The 22,336-nt window shown below is 42.9% G+C and overlaps 1 protein-coding gene across 1 annotated transcript; it reads left to right on the top strand.

The window, feature by feature from the left end:
• The first annotated feature begins 14 nt into the window (after positions 1-14).
• MFSD9 (major facilitator superfamily domain containing 9) lies at positions 15-21,225 on the top strand. Its single transcript, XM_015113036.3, has 6 exons — positions 15-252; positions 4,539-4,626; positions 5,918-5,961; positions 10,309-10,438; positions 13,391-13,600; positions 18,182-21,225. The coding sequence occupies exons 1-6, from the start codon at positions 88-90 to the stop codon at positions 18,967-18,969; spliced, it is 1,425 nt and encodes a 474-aa protein (XP_014968522.3). The 5' UTR covers positions 15-87; the 3' UTR covers positions 18,970-21,225.
• Positions 21,226-22,336: the final 1,111 nt, after the last annotated feature.

Raw genomic sequence — 22,336 nt, 5'->3', positions numbered from 1 at the left:
GCTCCTCCTGCTTCCGCTGGGGGCGGGGCTGGGCTCCCGGGGCCGGTCGGCGGCTGCTGCTGCTTCCGACCCCCGGCAGGCGCCGGTATGGAGCTTGGGGGTCACTGGGACATGAGCTCGGCCCCCAGGCTGGTCTCGGAGATCGCAGAGCCGCAACAGGAGCGGAACACAGGAACCGAGGCGGGGGCTGCCGACTCCGGTGCGGTCCGAACCCGCCGCTTCCTGCTCTGTCTCTACTTGGTAGGCTTCTTGGTGAGTGCGAGCGTGGGGCTGGGACCAAGTGCTGACTGTGTTCGGGCCTCGGGACCCAGGCGGTTCTTGGAGCTCCCAGGGAGTGGGAACCCGCAGTTCGCCTGGTGAGTGCCTCACTACCTATCAAGCTCCACTCTTGCCGCATCACCCACTTCAGTCTGCATCTGGCCACACTGCTTTATTGCCGCTCTCGCGTTCGCTTGCTCCCCGTTCGCGGAGCCTCTTCCCTTCCCTGCCTTTAAAGAAGCCCTGGTACCAGCCTCAGGTGTGACCAGGTGTTAAATGCTGTGGCAGGTGCAGCTTTTGCAGAGCGGAGAACAGGGGCTTAGGCAAGCTTGGAAAAGCCCAGCTGCTGCGCGGCTGCTGGTGAGGTAGGGACACGCAAACCTTTTTACCACAACAGGCAGGGGAGGCCGCTGTTGATGACCCCGCTTGGACAGATTTAGGCACATTTTCACTAGGGTTCTTGGTTGACTTGAATATTAAAAAACGCAGATCAGAGTGAATTTTACCGATCTGCTTTTCGACAAACTGCGCATTGCACAGCATAGGTTTGGTTTCATCGTGACGTGTGTGCGTGTGGTTTGCTTTTTTACCAGAGCAGGCTGGGGAAGCCGCTGTTGATGACCCCACTTGTACAGAATTGGGTGCATTTTCACTAGAGCTCTTGGTTTACTTGAATGTTTAAACACGCAGATCAGAGTGAATTGTATCCATCTACCTTTGGACAGTAGGTGTGCATTGCACAATGTAGGTTTGGTTTCATCATGGTGAGAGTGTGTGTGTGCATGTGTGTGCGCTTGCGTGTGTGCACGCGCGTGTCCTGGTTTGCTCCCTGAGTGCTAATTTCCTACGTAGAATGGAAAGTTCAGTAAGCTGATTCATAGCATTTCTGAACACCTGCCATGTGGTAGGTGCTGTGGAGCTCCACTGTTGTAATCCACAGTTCTGCCACCGAAGAATTTAGTCTTACAAGTAAGCTGATGTTGGTAGTTTCTGGGCCATTATCTGCAAGAACCCTAGATCCACCTCTGCACTCCTCCCTTTCCAAGGCTAGGCCTAATTCAGTAACCCTGGGTGTGAGCTAATCCAGTATCTTGAGGACAAGGGAGCTGAGATAAGTGTCAATGGGAGAAGGCTACCTTTGAGGCCTTGAAGATAGTATCTGATGGCACTGGGCCCTGGCGGGGAGGAGTCGTTTTCTGCCCAGATGCAGGTCAAGACCACCACTTCTCCCAGTCTCATGCACTCTCCATGCCCCCTACCTCCATGCAACGTGTTCAACCGTTGGTAACAACTGTATGTTGATAATAGTTAATGTTAATAGTTAAGACCATCATGAAAGCAAGTTCACCAAATTGCTGCAAGCCCAGAAGCACAAGGCCTTCAGGGAGGGTGGCTTTTTAGAGAGGATTTCTCTGCCTCTAGGGCCATTGCAGGACCCACCCTCCAGCTCCTTGCCTTTAACCTCAGAGACTGGCACTCCTTCTGACCACTATCCTTGAATCTATTAGTTCATTCTCGGTATGGGGATGCTTATTCCACTTTTCAGTCTAGGCACCTAGAATTTACAACCAGTGAGTATGGGTGGTTCTTGGAGAGGAGTTGGCTGACATCCAGCCTTTTTAGATATGGGTCCCAAGCTACTGCTGTCCTATCTCAGAAGGGACTTGGGCTGGTTCAGCCAGATGAAAACATTCAAGCCCATACCTGGAAAGTCCAGACTAGGGTTCAGAGAATTTGGAAACGAACGTGACTTAGAATTCAAAATGGTTTTAGTATTAGAATAAAAAAAGCAGTTCACAGATCATCTGTTAAGGTCCACTTTCCAATACAGATTTGAATATTCACAATTTCTCATATGTTTTCTTTATGCTGTGCACTTGGCAAGTCTAATCTAGCAAGCCTGATACAGAATTTTAATAACTTTAATAATATATTCAAGACAAGCATTAGGTGTCTCATATCTTACGGGAAAAGTTTATGGTTTCCCAAAAGTTGAGAGAGTAGGGATTTTTTTAATGGAAAATATTATAAACAATTAAAATATATGAAGCTTTATATGAAAGTCAAGTAAAGCTACCTAACAGGTGATTGTTAGGTAACATCTAAGGAATATTATACATAATTTAGTTTTTTTTTTTTTTTTTGACATATTTAGGGATGTAGAGACCTAAGATTCTTGGACAAATGGTTTCTGAATGGGAAAGGAAGGGAACAAGATTAGAGAAGTCATTTGACAAATTGTTCTGTTTTAGCAGTATGTGTCCTTCCAGGCTTTAATTTGTTTAGGAGGGAAGACGAAGATGACCCTTGAGGCCCATTTTGTTTAGGATGCTTAGATGGTGATGAGATCTATTATTTCAACCACTTTTTTTCCTCCAGATACTTGGTGAGATTTGTTTTCCATCCCATCAGCTTCATTCAGGTGATAATTCATTTTTGTTGAGATAGTCCAATCATCAATAATTACTGGGGTTCCTACCCTGAAAAGAGTCCTGAAACTTTTGAGTGTACATATTCATCAATTTTTATTGAAAGATGTTGATGTTCAGTGAAAGTTTAAGCGGCCCCTTCTGACATGATCTTTTTGTGAAGTGGTTACATGCACATGACCAGCTGCCAAATGCAGTGATTTTGAAGAAGCTATGGATTCAGAAGCAGAAAGGAGTGGCCTCTTATAGTAAAGGAGAAGACAATTTTAGAACAGAACTTCCTGAGAGGAAAGATTCAGTGGGAGGTCTCCTTGGAAGAATATAGTATTTTTCAGACTTACCACGTGCTAAAGTAATACCAATTATCAGTTATTGCTTTTGTGTCTGTATTTTCATACTTATTACCTTCCATAGATCTCAGCCTCCTGACCTAAATATTTCTCTCCATCTCTTATTTAGGATAACCATTTTATTAAATGATATGTTGTACTGGGACTTTTTTTTTTTTTTTGGAAAAAAATGTTATTGGACAATGAGTTTCCTTTTCTGAAAGATCCAGAAGATTCTGGCTGCTACATTTTGAGTCTTTTAAATGTATAAACATCAGTGGGCTGATGAGATGCAACTGACAGCAAAGCCCAAAAGAAACTGGCTCAGACCCAAAGGAAATTTTAAGTAATCACAATATTGAAATAATAAACCATCACTCTGGTAATGTAATTTAAGAGCTAATTACAGTCACTTGATATTAGATAACAGGGTCATCTAAAGATGTAACCATGGAAAAGGCCCACTGAAAAGAGTATGTGGAAATTTATGTATCTATAGTTATATGAATGCACAGCTACCAGGACAGGAAAGGGGGAACAAAGGATTAACTCTGAGCTCAAGGAAAATACACATTTCATGTGAGTTCTTTCTTTCCAACTAACCAGGTTTACGAAAGAAGGAATTCAGGTCAAGTATAATGAAAACTGTGTGTGTGCAATGTTTTTTCTCGCACTAAACCAACTGTAGAGGGTAACCTAGTGAAGTGAGAATAAGAACAAAATTAAAGGAAAAGTTAACAGTCTGTCTATTAACCCAGAATACCTAGCAAAAAGGACCTGTACTTATCACCAGAACTGAAGAAGGCAGAAGACGTGTTTGAGCTTACATTGTTTTATCAGGCCTTTCTCAAGCATTATGCCACTTAATGCTCATCATACTTCTACCAGGCAGGTATTACTGTTCTACCCTTTGCAGATGACAACACGGAAGCTTGATAACTTTAAGTAACTTTCCAAAGACAGATGTTTAGTAAGTGATGGAGCTGGAATTGGGAACTGTCTGCCTGACCCCAAAGCCCATTCATTTTCTGTGACTTAGCTGCAAAACGTTGGCCTTTCCCCAGTGCACCAGCTTTTTCCTTCCTGCTTTACTGAGCCTTTCTTCTCAGGTATTATTGTATAAGCTTATAAACCACAGGTCCTAGGACATTAGCCACTTTCACCAACTCCAGAACGAAACATATTTTTAAGGAAGTACTAGTTCACCAATAAAGACAAATTATGACTGCATTTTTTCTTATGACCTATCCACAGAAAATATGGGTTTGTTTTCTTTTTATCTGTTTTGTTTGAGGAACTTCTGTAGCATATCCTCCTCGATTGTAAAGTTAAAATGGATCCCAGGTCAGACTAATCCAGGCATTTGCAAGTGGCAGCGGATTTATATGGCATGCTATGGTATCCAATTATGATTTCTTAAAAATTTTAGATACTGGTTTTAATTTTTAAATTAGTTTAAAATTTTAGGTTTCCTAGTTTGAAAAATGCTAATTTGAGTCCATCAGCATTTATTTTGTTTTAGGACTTGTTTGGTGTCAGCATGGTTGTGCCTGTATTGAGCCTTCATGTCAAGTCCCTTGGAGCAAGTCCAACCGTTGCCGGAATAGTAGGTGAGTGGTCGATACTGCTCACTTTTAGAGCACTGAATTTTAAATCCTCTGAACCAAGTACCTGAAAACAGTTCAGTCATGTAGCCAAATTTTATCCAAAGGTAAGTGGGAAATGAGATAAAACAAATTTCCAGAATATTTTAAAATAGTACCCTATAGCAAATGCATAAGTGGGAAATGAGATAAAACAAATTTCCAGAATATTTTAAAATAGTACCCTATAGCAAATGCAATTCCTTTTTTTCTAGACAACCTATGTTCAGAGAGATTTTGACATTTGAGCACTATAACCAAGTCTCATGCCACTAGTGGCAACAGGTACTTATGGAGCCTCTGCAAGGCACTGGCTGTGTATGTGAAAGAGTAGGTATATGTGGACTCCTGCCTACAGGAACCCTTAAACTAATGTGAGAGACCAGGAAAACATAACCTGCAGAAATTATATCCTGTGGGAAAGGGTTTGAGTGAACATTAGCCAATTAGTTGCAAGCTTCTCACACCATCACCAACACATCATAGAGACTGTAGGGTTTCTCTGCCTGTGCAGCATAAAAATTCTATGCAGAGGTCATTGATTTACCAAAAAGGCAAGAGATAGCAGGGCTTCGGACTATGCTAACTAATGAGAAATTGTTGAGACTAACGGCTCTTGATCATTCACAAGCCACACGAGCAAGTGTTTGTAGATGGTCTTGTACATAATATTTGTTAAATCATGGTCCAAGGCATGATTTGTATTTCCCTTGACAAATGTACTTGGAATTATACTGGACCACCCAGCAGTGTGAAGTTTTTTGGGAAAAGCAGATGGGGCATGTTGCATGATAATGGGGGTAAAAGAACTCTGTAAAAAAAATGTAAGTTCTTTATAAAATTAAGTCATTTTATAAAACCATTAAACATTAGAAACAGACAATGTTAAGATTTTAAGGCTTAGTAGGATTTTTCCAGAATTTACGTTTCTATTCCCCTGAGTACTCTCTATGCTGTTTCATAAGTTGAAGCTACACAATCTCATATGATGGAAGGACAATCATACAGTGTCCATAAGGTCACCTTTTGCCTTTGTTTACCCTCTTCTGTTTACCCTCAATTTTTTGAAAACCTTTTATTAGAAATTGTATTACTTCCATTTTTCCATGTAGAAAAAAAAAAGAAGACGTGAGATAATTTAACACAAAAAGGTCTTTTATCCTAATGTTTTTCTGTTGGTTTCTGTATAATTGTTATCACTTAATCCATTTTTGTGATAGGTCTAGCTGATTTTATTGTTATTGATTTGTTTTTACAGGCTCCTCCTATGGCGTTTTGCAACTCTTTTCCAGCACGTTCGTGGTAAGTTATCTTCCATTGGGTGAAACATAATCACGTGTCTCATCCATCACAGATGTAGTAAAATTGGGGACTTGAAGTTTAGCAAAAAGTGATAGATTTGGGATGAGAATACCTTTAAATTGTAATATGTTCTTCCTATAATTCCCTACATTTTACGGGCAAAAAGAATGTAAACAAAAGTTGTTACCGATTTTAGGCCGGGCGCGGTGGCTCATGCCTGTAATCCCAGCACTTCTGGAGGCTGAGGTGGGTGGATCACGAGGTCAGGAGACTGAGACCATCCTGGCTAACACAGTGAAACCCCGTCTCTACTAAAAAAAATACAAAAAAATTAACCAGGCGTGGTGGCGGGCACCTGTAGTCCCAGCTACTCAGGAGGCGGAGGCAGGAGAATGGTGTGAACCCGAGAGATCGCACCACTGTGTTCCAGTGTGGCCGACAGAGCAAGACTCCATCTCAAAAAAAAAGTTATAATCAATTTTATTATTTATTTCACTTCATTGACAGTAATCAAATCCATTTATATTTCTGCTATTCCATTTAAAGTTGTGTAGTTTGAACTCAGTAAAAGCTTTTGTATAAGACTTAAGTGTATAGACAGAAGGGGACATTTGGATTGGCTGATTGTATATCTGCAGCATGGAGTAGAAAGATCCAGAGGTGGCCAGGCATGGTGGCCGGCACCTGCAGTCCCAGCTACTCGGGAGGCTAAGGTCAGAGGATCGCTTGAGCCCAGGAATTCAAGTCTAGCCTGGGCAACATAGTAATACCCTGTTTCTAAGAAATAAGAAAGAAACACAGATTCAGTGGTGACCTTGTCACTGCCCTACTTCTGACCACTCAGTTGTTTGAATTTCAGAGACCTTACCTGATCATCCCCTTCCCTCTCCCTGTGCAGTCTACTGTGATCCCTCTGGTCTGGAGACCTCAGTGTCCAGTGGTTCAGGCAGTTCAGTAGATTAGCCTGTTTAGTCTCACAATAGTTCAGTAGTGACTTTGGTCTCAATAGCTGACCTGGGGGTCTCATATTTAAAGAACACAAAGTGTACTTACAAGAGTTGCTTCCTTGTAAAATACATTTTTAAAAGAAATTCAGTCAGATTCCATAATAAATTCTTAAATAAGTAAACAACTACTTCCTGATTTATCTTTTATTGAAGTCTTTCTTATATTAGATTTCCGTAACAATAATAGTTTCAGCCTCATTTACACTTTATAGTAACCCAGCAAAGTAGTTTGCTATCTTCCTTTTATATAGGAGGAAATTAAGACCAATTAAGACCCACATAGGTTAATTTGACTAAGCCACCTAATCTCAGTATGTGGACTCTAAGCCCATATTATTTTTTTTCTAGGAGTCATCTGTCATTGCCTTAATGGTAATAAAATGGTAAATAGGTAACTAGAGTTATCAGGTTGTACAGGAAAGCAGTATACTTGCTTGCCAAGCAGAATGTCCTATTTCGTGTTCTTTCTTGTGAGAGAAAAGTTTGAGTTACATCTTAGTAAACACCTTTTCTCTCTATTTGTAAACTCGCTCCCAAAAAACCTGATGTGTGCATCTGTTAGCGCTATTAGGCCATAGCGTATGTGAATTCTTTAAATCTTTTCTCCTTCTGGACTCTGGTCTTTCTGAGATATAGACCAGGCTTACTTGCTCAATTTTTTTTGTACTCTTATCAGAGCACCTGGCAATAGTTAGCACTTTATGAATGTGAATTTTTATTGCTAACTATGACTCTACCCTTTTTTTCAGATTTTCCTTTGTTGTTTTATGTTTGTACTTACACGGAACATTTCATATGTCTTTTAGCTAAAATTCAATGAATACCTTTCTTAGAAAGCCTTAAGATACAGAAATGCCCAGTTAAAATTTCCTTTTTAACCCATACTTTTGTAAGCACGTATTTTAATTATAAATTCTACCAAAAACATTTTAATTTTGAGAACAAATCTCTATAAAGAAAAAGTATGTTCTGTCAGATTTGTCTAATGTTTTTAAATAAATGTATTTTAATAAAAAATGATCCATTTATTAAGTACCTATGTGTCAGGCCCTGTTTTGAGAACTTTATTTCCTCTAATCCTTATAATAACCAGCCTCAGAGGGTGGTTGTGGTTCTTTAATGACTCATTTTATATTAAGCATATAGAAAGTATTGAGTGGAGAAGGTAATCTCTGAGGCAGATATTACTATTATTCTTGTTTTACAGGTAGAGAGACTGAGGCATAGAGAGGTTAGCTGCTGTGTCCGAGGTCATGGTGGAAGGAATGATGAGTTCAGCGTTGAGCCCAGACAGCCAGGCTCGGGGTCCAGGGTATAACTCCCAGATTATCCCACTGCCCTGTGAATACAAGGAGGCCGGTGACCCCTTCCCCAGATCAAAGGAGTGTGGGGAATTTCTAAAATTCATTGAAATGAAAATTGAGGATTAGGATTGAAGACACCTGTAGGAGGATGACAGTATTTTGGAAGATTTACCTTAAAAATACTTTATAGAAGAAGTTTACATCCTTATGTGAAGGGATCTTTCGGGTCCTTAAGAAAAAGATGAACATATCAATAAAAATGGGGAGAGGGCATGAACAGGTACACTTGGCAGTTAGCATGGAGGAGTGGCCTGCTGAGATTCCTTCCACGGTTAGTGGAGAGGGTGAGGAATGGTTGTGGAACATCGCTGAGGAAGGAGGGACGCAGGAGCCAGCCTCAGTCGCCTCCAAGCCGGGACTAATGGAGACCAGCCCATTGTACTGGAACTGGGGGTCATCCAGGGTTTCATACAGCTGGAGGGACCCTGTTCTTAACCCTTTTACACCGTGCTCCATTGATAGTATACTGTTTGGTAATTGTTGTTTTAAGGCAGTTACTTTTTTTTTCAAACACAGCTTCACTGAGAACGTCAGTATGTGAAATGGCAGGCGTCCTCCGGGGCCACCGCTGTGGCCTTGCTCAGCATCCTTGCTTGCATACAGTGTTCAGAAGGGAGCTCCGCCGGGCACGTTTCTGAGGCTTCCCAAATGTGGGAATTCTAAGGAGCAGAAATGCTGCCTTATGTGCTTCCCTCGAGAGAAAATGCGAATAGTACACAACCTTTTAAAAAATTATCAAGAAAATAGGCAAACATAATTTAAAAGATGCTGCTTAACCAATCTGTAGATTTTAAACATTGACAGTAACAGTGCTGGTTGAAATAAGGGGGATTGGAGACTGTTACTGTTCTAATTACAGTATATATGGGATTACAAATCTTTCCAGAGAGTAATTGGTCAGTATATGGCAAATGCCTAAAAAAAATGCTTGCATAGAATTGGAGCAACTCTAATTATAGGGATTTGTTCCAAGGGAATTTTTAAGGGTATCTGTGGAGAGTTTGCTATGAAGATGCTTATTGTAGCATTATTTATATTTTTGACAAATTTTTAAAGAGCAAAAATCTAACAAAACAGTTTGTTAAATAAATATTGGTATGTAGTGGAATAAGGAATATAATTAGAATGGTAACAAAGGCAAAGTTTTAATAACATGGAATGATGCTTAAGTCATATTAAGTGAAAAAGCACGTTACAAAATAGAGCATATTGTATGACCATTTTGTTAAAATATAGGTGCATTTGGGATTATGAGGTATTTTTATATTCTTCATTTTGTTTTTCAGTATTTTCTAAATTTTTAAAAAATGTACATGGTATCTGAAGAGTATAGTTGTGTAAAGTAATGAGAATGAAGAGAATGAGGCTTTTTTTTTTTTTTTTTTTTTTTTTTTTGAGACGGAGTCTTGCTCTGTCGCCCAGGCTGGAGTGCAGTGGCCGGATCTCAGCTCACTGCAAGCTCCACGTCCCGGGTCTACGCCATTCTCCTGCCTCAGCCTCCAGAGTAGCTGGGACTACAGGCGCCCGCCACCTCGCCCGGCTAGTTTTTTGTGGTATTTTTTAGTAGAGACGGGGTTTCACCGTATTAGCCAGGCTGGTCTCGATCTCCTGACCTCGTGATCCGCCCATCTCGGCCTCCCAAAGTGCTGGGATTACAGGCTTGAGCCACCGCGCCCGGCGAGAATGAGGCTTTATAAATTATACTTTATCATCTCTCCTGCCTTTCTTAGCTACTAGATCATCAGACTTTTTTGTTTGTTTTTGGACAAAGAAAAATACGTTGTGTTTTTCCATTCACTGTGTGTGACGATCAGAGAAAATAACTTACTCTGACAAATGGCATCATGGAACTGAGCATTTGAGGATCTGACACTGCATCTTCTAATGTTTTCCCCTGGTCACTTTGTTTTGGTCGTTTGCATGGTAGTAGTTGTTACTGCGGATGGGGTCAAAGGGCTTTTTCTTGCTTTCCTCAGGGCTGCTGGAGCGATGTGGTGGGAAAACGGTCTTCCTTGCTGACTTGCATTCTACTCAGTGCCCTGGGCTATCTCCTTCTCGGAGCAGCCACCAACATGTTCCTGTTTGTCCTGGCTAGAGTCCCGGCAGGTGAGTGACTTTTTTTTTTTTTTTCCCCCCAAACATAGCTTCCCCCAGAACCTCAATATGTGAAATGGCAGGCTTCCTCCTGGGCCACCTCTGTGGTCATGCTCAACATCCTTCCTTGCATAAAGAGTGTTCAGAAGGGAGCCGTGCCTGGCAAGTCTTTGAGGCTTCCCACATGTGGGACTTCTAAGAGGCAGAAACACTGGCCGTGTGTGTGTGTGTGTGTGTGTGTGTGTGTGTGTGTGTGTGTGTGTGTATGTGTGTGTCTCTAAAGCCTGTTCCTGCTGGACATTGCCTCTTTGATTAGCACTTACATAAAGTGCTCATTACAATGGCAATTGTGGCTATAACTGACACCAGCAGCTGCTGGCCATTGAACATTTAGCACGGACCAGGCACTCCGCTATCTGGACCAAACCTGGAGTTGTACTTGACGGAGCCCCTTGCCCCTCAGAGCCTGTCAACGTGAATGATCATGCTACTGTACTGGGACTTGTCTCCTTCCTGTTGATCTTGCTTTATGTCAAGTCAGTAAGAATTTGTGAAGTGTCTTTGGCCAGCACTGAGGGTCCCGTTCTCTCCCTTGGTGAGCCTGTAGTTTTGTAACTGGGCTTCCTCACATCAAATTGGGATTCACCTCTTTAGCTTTCCTGTGGCCTCCTTCTGTCTGACTGTCAATTAGGGGGGACACTGGGATTATGATAGAGCAGCTCATGGGTGAGTTTGCTACTTCTAGACTGGTCTGGGCTGTTTTTAACATTTCGAACTAGCTTTTATTTTGTCCATTTTTTGAAACACCTCCTGTGAATGCCGAATAGTGCTTGGTGGGTAGATTATTCCCGTAGAAGCTCTTTGTTCTCTCTTTGCCATTCTTAGCAATTAGAGGAGTTTCAGTGTCTCTCTTACTGTACCTATCAGAGCACTGGCAGGCTTTGCTACCCTGCTCGACAAGTCGGGGCACTGGGCACCATCCCGAGTTTTGTTAAACTGCTTGCTTTTAATTGACTCCCCAAATAAATAGAGCATCAGATCACTCATTTTAACATAGACGTGATGATCAGCTGGCTCACCTGGGATTTCCACACCATTTCTGTGGAATATATGCTTTTTTCATTTACTCTGAAAGTCTGCAGAGTTCAGCCCCCAAAGTTCTTAACCATGCCTTTTTGTTGACTAGATAAATGCTTTATGAAGGTCTTTGCTTGAATGTGGTCAGTTGTCTTTACAAACCCCAGTACCACACACGAAATCCAAGTGATAGCCATTGTACGTGCATCTGGTGTTGAGTTTATTGTCCTTGGTGGGCAGCGTGCCTTTCTGCAGTGTAACACACTCCACCGTTACGTGGTGTGGTGTATACTGTTGATAATTCTAAAGAAGCAGATGGGGAAGATGAAGAAGAACCTAGAGTTGTTGCAAAATGCATTGAGATTTATGGGGAGGAGTAAAATGTTTTGTTTAATAGGAAATGAGCCTGGGCTTAAGTAGTGAGAGTTCTCTTATACGAACTGTCACTATAATCTTCACCAATGAGCGCTATACATAAAAACTCCTCCTTGCCCATGTAATCTCCACAGTGTTTAGTGGTCTGTGAACAGGAGCAAGCCCTCTGTGAACAGGGGGCTTCACAGGGTTCTACTTCACAAAGTCAGTTGTGGATTCAGATCCTCGTGTCCTAAAAATGAGCCACTGACTTCGAGTCAGTGCCTGAGTTTTAAGTGCCTGAGTTGGACGCCTCATTTTCCATTCCACTCTCTCTACCACCCCAACCTCTGAAAGACAAGAGAAGCTGAGGCTGGGTTGTTTGTGGGATACACTTACTGCAGTCCTCATCCCTCATGTATGTAAAGTGAACCTGACATCAATACAATTTCAAAAAGAATCATAGAATTCCTGCAAGACCTATCGAAATCACGTTCTGGCCCAGTCCTCTCTGATGTTTATGAAAACAGGTCTAGGGAGAGCCCATCTACCTAATTCCAAAAGAGATTTACACATTTGCTTTCCAAAGAGTCTGGCTATCAGGCACGCAACCACACAACTTTTGAGGCAGAGCTGGGAATAGATTAGTAGGACGAGTGTGTTGAAGCACTAGGCGGCAGCACAGTGATGTGCAGAGTGGGACTGCCCACGGGAGATCACGGAGAAACGCTGTCACATCACACTTGAGTGATTCACGCAGATCCGCCAGCCGCATTTATTCAATTTCTACTATGTGTTGATCAAAATAGTGGGCCGCTGGTTACCAGAGTCTGTCAGCATGTTTGCAAGTATGGTTGTTCTGCACATGGGGGTCTGGGGACACAGGAGTCAAATCCCATGTGCAGAGATATGAGGAGTATAGTTGTCAGTCACTTTTATTTCTTATTAAAGGTTGTATCACAGCATTCAATTTGTTCAACAAATTCACAGGCCTCTTACTGGTAGAAAATCCATTGGTATTGGTTCAGTGATGGTGCTGTCAGATTTCTCCTCACTCCTAGTCCTCTCCCCAGCTCCGTTTCTCTGTTCCTTGGTTTATCCTCAGGGTCAAGATTAGGGCTGGCCATAGAGTAGGCATGCAGTAAATATTGGCTCAATGAGTTAATGTGTAAAGAAGGAAAACTCGCTTTATGGAAGCCACTGTGAAATGCAGCTGGGTAACTGGGAGACACCTGGGAGGTCATGACAGGAGGTGGGCAAGCTGAGGGCTAAGGGACTTGGTTGCCAGAGATAAGGTGACCGACTAGGATCAGAGTGCTAGGCCAGGAGTCCAATTATGGTGGGATGGAACCAGCGGACCTCAGAGGTTCAAAGGAAAGATCAGATGCCTTGGTTGTAAAGTGGTGAGCATAGCTGCCTTCCAAAGAAACCGGAGATCAGAACTCCATCGGGATAAAGGTTAAGCACAGGATCGTAAGCGAGATACTTGTGGTCTGGACAAAGTTACAGAGACTGTTTCTCATCCCCTTGCAGGTATTTTTAAACACACACTGTCCATTTCGAGGGCTCTACTTTCTGATGTGGTTCCAGAGAAGGAACGGCCGCTTGTAATCGGACACTTCAACACAGCCTCCGGTGTGGGCTTCATCCTGGGCCCCGTGGTCGGTGGCTATCTCACTGAATTAGAGGATGGGTTTTATCTCACAGCCTTCATCTGCTTTTTGGTCTTCATTCTCAATGCCGGTAAGTTGACAGTCATGAGAAGATTGTTTTGTGTATTCATACTGACCAATCTACCTACTTTTCTCTTATTTCTTTGCAATTAGTTTTTATCAGAATGAACAGACTCACCGTCTAAAAGCGAAAGTCATTTTGAGGAACCCTCCTAGTGTTTTCCATAGTGGCTGGTACCAGTTTACATTCCCAAGTGTGCCAGTGTTCTCTTTTCTTTCTTTTTTTTCTTTTTTGAGATGGAGTTTTGCTCTTGTTGCCCAGGCTGGAGTGCAATGGCGTGATCTCAGCTCACCGCAACCTCCCCCTCCCGGGTTCAAGCGATTCTCCTGCCTCAGCCTCCTGAGTAGCTGGGATTACAGGCGTGCGCCACCACACCTGGTTAATTTTGTATTTTTAGTAGAGACCGGGTTTCTCCATGTTGGTCAGGTTGGTCTTAAACTCCCGACCTCATGCGATCTGCCGCCTCAGCTTCCCAAAATGCTGGGATTACAGGCATGAGCCACCGCACCCAGCCCAAGAGTTCTCTTTTCTCCACATCCTCATTAACACTTATCTTTTAAAAGTGTGTCTGTATTCGCCCTCCTAACATGTGCGAGTTGATTTTTCATTGTGGTTTTGATTTGAATTTCCCTGATGATCAGCGACATTGAACACCTTTTGTTTTTCCACCGGCCACGTCTTGGAGAAATGTCTATTCAGATTTTTTGCCCATTTTTAAACTGAGTTTTTTTGTTTTTTTGTTTTTTTCTTTCCTGTTGAGTTGAAGAAGTACGTTGCATAGTTTGGATATTAACTCATTATCAGTTGAATGATTTGCAAATCATGTCCACGGTGCAGGTTACTTCTGGCTTTACGGATTGTTTCCAGGTTGTCTTTTCACTTTGCTGATTTGTTTCCATTGCTGTGCAGAAGCGTTTTAGTTTCAGGTAGTTCCATTTGTCTATTTTTGGATTGGTTTTGTTGTTATAGCTAAGAAATTATTGCCAAGGCCAATTCAAGAAGCTTCTACCTTCTGTTTTACAGTTTCAGGTCTTATGTTTGTCTTTAATCCATTTTGAGTTGATTTTTATCTTTAATCCATTTAAGTTGATTTTTGTCATGTGTGAGGAAGGGATTAATTTTATTCTTCTGCATGATGCATGTTTTAATTGCAATTTAAAAGGGAAATCTTTTATTTTTAATGTATTTTATGTAAATTTAAATATAATTATGGAAATAAGAAAGAAAGACTATGCCGTCTCCTGCTACAGACCCCCAGTGGCTTCCATCACAATGGTGCACATGCCCCACAGCTGGCACAGTGGTAGGTGATGGGCAGACCCTGCCCGTCTCTCTGCCTCCCTCCATACATTCTGGCCACGCTGGCTTTCTGATCAACCATATGCATGCCAGGCTCATTCCCATAGGAGGGCCTTGTACCAGGCCAGTCCTCTACCTGCCACATTCATCCCACATCTGTTATCGACTCTCTCTTTTCATCATTCAAGACGGAAATATCTGCTCCCTTAGGCCTTCTCTGACCATTCTGCCTAAAATAGCTTAATTTTCTTCACAGCGTTCCTGAAATTATGTTATTAATTTGTTTTACTGCTTACATTCTGTTTGTGCCCCCAAATCAGTAGGCAGACCCCATGAAGGAAGAGATTTTGTCCTATTTACTCACTGTTATCACCCCTGTGCAGAATACACTTTGGGCCGGGTTCAGTGGCTCATGCCTGTAATCCTAGCACTCTGGGAGGCTGAAGTGGGAGGATTGCTTGAGCCCAGGAGTTCAAGACCAGCCTGGGAAAGATAGTGAGAGTCTACAAATTTTTTTTTTAATTAGCTAGGCATGGTGGCACATACCTGTAGTCCCAAATCCTTGAGAGACTGAGGCAGGAGAACTGTTTGAGTCCAGGAGGTCAAAACTACAGTGAGCCGTGATCACACCACAGCATTCCAGCCTGGGTGACAGAGTGAGATCTTGTCTCAAATAAATACATACATATATGGATGCATATTGGATGCAGGGCTAGTTGCTTAAAATGTCTTTCATCTTCTTCGCTTAGAGAGTGGTGCGTGGCTGGCCCTTGGATAAATGACTTCATAAACGAGAATTCATGCTAGGCAGTTTTCCTTACATTTAATGATACCGTACTTTACTGCAGCTTTTTGAATCTTCATATTCAGGGTTCTGTTTTGCATGATGCCTTCCATGTTGGGTTAGGATGTCAGACTCAGGAAGCAAAGTTCATGAGCTTATTCTCCATCCTCACAGAAATACATTATGATTTTTTGCCAGGAATTTACTTAACCTGTAACTTGAATCAGGAGGGGAGGCCTAATGGATTCACATAAACCTAGATAAAACAGTCTCAAACACGTGCTTCATTGATGTGACCAGGTATCTTCACATATAAAGGAAGGTACATGAATGTGGTATCACTCAAAATTGAAAGTCCGCATATAACAAAAAAATTGGTTATGGATTTCTATTTTGGATCCTTCAACAACAGTGCCATTTAATACGTTGCCCTATCTTAAGCCTGTAAATGGCTCTAAGCAGTTAGGAAAAGGTTCCGCTGCAAGTGTTCCCAACCACAGTGGCTTCAAGGAAGAGGAACTTGTTTTTCCCAAATAAGAAACTTGAGGATAGGCAGGCTGGGGCCAAAGTAAGAAACTTGAGGATAGGCAGGCTGGGGCCAATAGAATAGCAGAGGAGGAGAGGGAGGAGGACCTGGCTAGACAGCACACAGTGTCCCACTTAGGGCTTTGACCATTCAGTGCAATGAACATAATATTGTGCTGCTTTCTCATCCCAGTCTTGCCATCCTTTACCCCCCAGTGACTATAGCTGTTTTCCTCAATGCTTTTACTCTGTTCGCTTCTTTTTTTTTTTTTAATTAATTATTTTTTGTTGTATAAGTTCTAGGGTACATGTGCACAATGTGCAGGTTTGTTACATATGTATACATGTGCCATGTTGGTGTGCTGCACCCGTTAGTTTCTTATATCCTCCTCTGGTCTGCCACTTTGCCTGAGAAAGCCTTTTCATCGTGATTTCTGTTCTTATGGTTAAGAACTCAAAACTCTGGAGTCCGACAGACTCAGGTTCAAATCCCTGCTTTGCCAGCTTTTAATGTGACCCTTGGGCAAATTGTCTCTCACTTTTTCATCTATAAAATGGGGTAACAAAACACATAGCCTTGTTATGAGAACTGTAAGAGGTTCTGAATGCAAGCAGCTTACCCCAGTGCCTGAGGTAGGATTTCATAGACCTTGTCTTGTTAATATTTTCTTAGCGTTTCACACTTAAGAACTCCATGAATATTGGAAGATTGGACAGATGGATGGGTAGGTGGGTGGATTGCTTATAGTAAGCACTCAACAGAAGTTAGTTGCCGTCATCATCATCATTTTTATTATTTTAATTCTACTTTTTTAGTCCATCAGCAATAATTCTTTCACATTTTTATCAATATTCTGTGTAATGTTCAAGGGCCCTTTTAAGATTGAATTATTAAAAGTCCACATCCACGTTCTCATGTGTTTGGATTTCCGTCGTAAATTTGTCTGTGGCTGAAGTGCTTTCACGATATTTGGAGAAATGACACACAAATGAAGTTGCCGGAAACAACATGAAGCGGCTCTGAATAGCCACTGGTCTGAGTGGAACTTTTAAGTGCTAAAGAACTGAAAAAACAGTAGGGTAGAGTTTGGAAGGATGTCCTAGAGTGGCAAGTTTGAATTCAGTTTTAAGAATACTTTTGGGCATGGATTGGCAAGAGACCAACAGGCAAGAATGTGCTAGTCCTATGAGGACAGAGGTGGGATCATCCGAGTGGTGGTTAGAGCCACTGCGTAAGGTTGTATATATTGTGGTCTGTGAGAATGGTGCCCCCTGAGGTTGTGCAGGTGTGACCTGCACAAGCACTAGGTAACCCTGACTTGGAGCAGATCCAAGCAGATGCTTCCCAGGGAGAGTTGGCCAAGCTGTCCCTGTCCGTCGGTCAAGCCAAGGCAGGCCGTCACATATGTAGCAGCCTACACTTGCCCCAGCATGGCCCTTATATCGCAATCTGGTTGCCTCTTTTCTTATCTGAACCCCTTTTTAAGTTTTAGTGTCTTGAGTACTGTGTATTCAGAGGCCTTGTCTGTGTTAATACATTTCTGTGTTTAGCACTTAAGAAGCACTCCAAGAATATTGGATGTCTAGATGGTTGGATAGATGGATGGATGTTAGGCGGACAGACAAACAATGAATAGGCAGATAATTAGAAAGTTAATAAGGGAAGAATTTAAATGTATAACAATTTAGATATGAAATGATGAAATGTAGAAAACTATCATAGGGAGGCTTTTGAGCTGGGAGAAAGCAGTGAGTATTTTGTAGATATCGTGATGTTCTTTTTTAAAGTCTTTTGCCAGAATCCTGACGTCAGAATAAAGCCATAGGAATGGTGAAAGACTAGATACAAAAATACAGACTAGTAAATTTAGTATCAAAATAGAGGTTAGTAATCTAACACAAATAATTGTCCCTTCCCCAAGGAGGTGGTGTATGGATTCAGTGCATTCAGTGCTTTAACGGGTCTCGTGCCGTTTTAACAGGTCTCGTTTGGTTCTTTCCGTGGAGGGAAGCAAAACCGGGCAGTACAGACAAGGGCTTGCCATTGCGAAAGACCCACGTGCTGTTGGGAAGGAGCCATGACGCAGTGCAGGAGGCAGCCACCAACCGCGGAGCCAGGGCCAGCAAGAAGGCTGCCCGGCCCTGGGTCGAAGTGGGGTTGGCCTTGCGGAACATGAAGAACCTGCTGTTTTCCGAAATGTGGGACATATTTCTGGTGCGCCTGCTGATGGCCGTGGCAGTCATGCTGTACTACAGTAACTTTGTCCTGGCCCTGGAGGAGCGCTTTGGGGTGCGGCCCAAGGTGACAGGCTACCTCATCAGTTACAGCAGCATGCTGGGGGCTGTCGCCGGCCTCGCCCTGGGGCCGATCCTGCGGCTGTACAAGCACAACTCGCAGGTACTGCTGCTGCATTCCAGCATGCTCACCTGCGCGCTGCTGCTGCTCTACTCCTTGGCCCCCACCATGGGTGCAGTTGTCCTCTCCTCCACTCTCCTGTCCTTCTCCACTGCCATCGGCAGGACGTGCATCACGGACCTCCAGCTGACCGTGGGCGGAGCCCAGGCCAGCGGCACCCTCATTGGCGTGGGGCAGTCTGTGACTGCGGTGGGCCGCATCATTGCCCCTCTCCTCTCGGGGGTCGCCCAGGAGGTCAGCCCTTGCGGCCCCCCAAGTCTGGGCGCTGCGTTAGCCTTAGTGGCCATTTTCATAATGTCTCTAAACAGACCACACTCTAGTGGTGATAGGAATGGTAAATTAAAAAGTGAGTAGATGGATTTGGATAACGTAAAGCAACAAAATCTGAGGTGGTTGAATGAGGGCCAGCGGCCATGAGGAGAAGGTCACTTTGGGAAGAGTTGGGGTGGAAGGGAAATATTTCTGGGTGGGTGTGAGCTCTTGGGCTTCCAGGTCAGCCCTTGGCCATGCAGCTAGGCCTGCAGGATGATCAGAAGTCACGGCAACTCATGGGAAGGTTAAGACTGGAGCGAAGCTTTTCCAAGGCGAACATATATCCAACGTTTACCTGAAAGTCTCTTCTTCCCACCTGGGCTAATGAGGTTACACTTTTCAAGGGTAAAAAAACTACCAGCTACAGGGTAGGGAAGTGGTGGTGGAATAAGAGAACATGATACATGGAGGAAGGGAAGAAACCACAAGCGTTTCCCTACTAAAAAACAGGGTGACATATCAGTCAAATTCTGATCAACTGGAACTGGAGTTTCCAGTTAAATTCCATACACTAGGAGGGAGTTTTCTATCAAAATCCTGCAGATTGAAGAAGCTGGTTTATTAGAACCAGGCTTTCGCTTTTCAAAGCTGCTTAAAAATCAGATACTGACCTCCCCCCTAGAGATGACTCAGTGGGCCTGGGTAGGGCCAAGAAATCCGTGGTGTTTCGTAAGTACCGCTGTCGATTTCTCATGGCGGTAAAAAGGACCACACTGAGACTGCACTGATTTTGATTAAAGTACATAGGCTTGGCTGTTTTTACACAGCTAACTAAATTGGAACTCTTTAAATTGTGTTCGTAATCCCAGCTCTCAGCACTTGTACTGCATGATGGAGCAGCGGGCCCCTGGGCCTGTTCCCTGTGCTCCCGGCCTCTGCCAGCTTGCTCTGAAGTTGGACTAAACCACCTGGATGCTGGGCATGCCAGCCTGCTCCTGGAAGCCTGCATTCCAGTCGGGTTGCATCCTTGTGGTGCTGACAGAACCCAGTGGTGAAGCCAAAGCACAGGAATGCTTTTAAAATGAACAGTTTATGCAGAATAAGGGTCAGGTGGCATGCCAGACCAGAAGAACTTGATGCTACCGTGTCTTGTGTTAAGAATCATTTCCTTTATTTTATTTTCAGTTTTATGCTTGCAAACACAAGCACTCTGTTGATCAACAGGGAAATATTTGGATGCGCCATTTCTTGTCTAAACTGGAGTTTCATATACAGCGCCCAGGGGGCCACGAGAGGCAGAGGGCCAGACAGAAGGTGAACACAGCCTTGCAGGGAGACATGTGCCAGGCAGGATGACCACTGGGATTACATCAAGTATTAATCAGAGTTACTTAAGGGCTTCCTCTCAGACAGTTGAAGTTCACATTACTTTTCTCAATTAGTCCACTAGGATGTTATGCCTCTTTTCAACTTGACACATGCATAATGTAAGTATTTTAGTACACTACAGTAATTTGTCATGTCTTTAATATTTATTGTTTTTGTAAAGCAGTAAACATTTCTGTATTTTAGAAGTCATGGAGTAAAATCAAATATCTATGATAAATAATTGGAAGTATGTTTTAGTTTGAAGATTGTCCTTTTACCTATCTTACTTCAAGGAAAAATGGACTTCTGATTAGGTTTTACAATTGTGAACTTTTATGTACATGTTAGGTGCTTTTGAGGCGACCAAACTATTATTAATATATAAAATGGCCTTGCCCTTAAGGAGCAAACTAAATGTCATGGAGATTAGACTCAAAAGGCAAGGAATGATCAAGGGTTTATGCAATGAAATAGAATTTCAGAAGAGTTTGGATCTCAAAGATTGTCCTTCACACTTAGAAATAGGCAAGTTTCTTAAAAGCCCTTATAGCCATGTTTTTATTTTAAAAATCGTAGCACTTTATTTCTGAAGTTTAAAAAGCCCATAAACGTAATGAGTCTTTATAATCAGACACATGGAAATATTGAAAACCAAAGACTGATCTTAGAATATAGAATAGAGAGACATGTTTGTTATTCTCCACTACTGACTTTAGTATTTTGTTAGGTGCTGTTTTTTAAGTACACCTTTTCTCATGACTCCTTTTACTTTAAAGTGTAGACCCAGAGACCAGGAGCATCAGCATCACGTGGGAGCTTGTGAGACCTGCGAACGCTGAAGCTCCAGCTCAGACGTGTTGGGGACCATTTTAATAAGATACCTGGCTGATTTTTTGCACAGTAAACTTTGAAAACCCCTGGTCTAATGGGTAGCATTTGTTTCACTTATGGAATATTTATCTCAGGGAAATTAAATCTGCTCAATTAACATTTGTGGTGTTTCATTTTTTAAATTCTCTTCAATCACTTCTGTAGCCCTTTCCAAAGTGTCAGGTTGAGCCACATGAAGTCGCTATTTTTGTAAGTCACAAATATCTTCATAGGGTTCAACTTACTATTCTATGGGATCTTGTGTTAGAAGTATTGAACTTTCCTGAAATGTCTGTGAGGGAAATGTCACCCTTTCCAACATTCTGCGAGCCATAACTGCTTGGGAACAGGTCTCTGGGATTTGGGTTCCATAGAGCGGAAGGAATGCCTCTGCCCTCATGTCTAGAGGGATGAATAAAATTCTGAAAAGGTACAGGGTGTGCCTGGTCACAGGCGTCACCTGCAAGGCTCCAAACTCAGGCTGGATGGCCCCTTGGGGAGTGAATTCTGCAAGACTTGCACCTGGGACCAACAGAAGGAGCTGGGATCACTAGTTCTGATCCTGGCTGCATGCCTTAGACCACGGGAACCAGACTCTGAAGCACCCCAGGTGTTTCTGTGAACATCTGGAGTTGGAAATCACTGAGTTCAGAATGAATTCAGCTGCCGTGCTCAGGGGTTGAGATTGTATTGATGGATGAAGGGGAACGACCGAAGAATTCCTGCGGTAGAGTGCTCTGAAGACACACGTTTTAGAAAGAGCTCTCCAGCCACAGCAAGGTGGATTCACTGGGGGCCCAAGGAGCAGTCTGGACTCTGGGGCAGTAACTTTAGGGGGTCCCTGAGGGAGAGCTGGTTGTGAGGACAGGGACAGCAGGCAGAGGTTGTGGCCCTCAGGGAAATTGCAGGAGAGGCTTTGAGTGATTCCCAGGTGCTGAGTGTGCAGCTTTGAGGAATTTCGTTGCTTGGCATCTTTTCCTGAAGACACTTCTGTAAGATATTTAGAAATCTATCAGGAGTGAGAATCAGCCAAGTCAGAAAATTGTAGGCATTTGGGCAACTATATTCAGAAAACCATTTTTTTGGAATAAAAGCCATGAGACTGAATCTCCATGCCTCTTTGCCCCCAAAACCTAACTTCATAATAGCCTTCATGAAGTCTCTAAGACAGAGTTACCACAGATTTAGCCAGGATGATGTGTGACACAGCTTTTCTTGGGACGGGTTGGTG

Source organism: Macaca mulatta, chromosome 13 (genome assembly GCF_049350105.2).
Source record: "Macaca mulatta isolate MMU2019108-1 chromosome 13, T2T-MMU8v2.0, whole genome shotgun sequence".
Taxonomy (NCBI): Eukaryota; Metazoa; Chordata; class Mammalia; order Primates; family Cercopithecidae; genus Macaca; species Macaca mulatta.
This window is presented reverse-complemented; position numbering and strand designations above follow the sequence as displayed.

Bases quoted from the DNA above. Each gene is read 5' to 3' on its own strand.
- MFSD9 (XM_015113036.3), top strand. From the start codon at position 88: ATGGAGCTTGGGGGTCACTGGGACATGAGCTCGGCCCCCAGGCTGGTC. The intron at 5,962-10,308 runs GTAAGTTATCTT...TGCTTTCCTCAG, and splicing joins TCTTTTCCAGCACGTTCGTG to GGCTGCTGGAGCGATGTGGT. The intron at 10,439-13,390 runs GTGAGTGACTTT...ATCCCCTTGCAG, and splicing joins CCTGGCTAGAGTCCCGGCAG to GTATTTTTAAACACACACTG.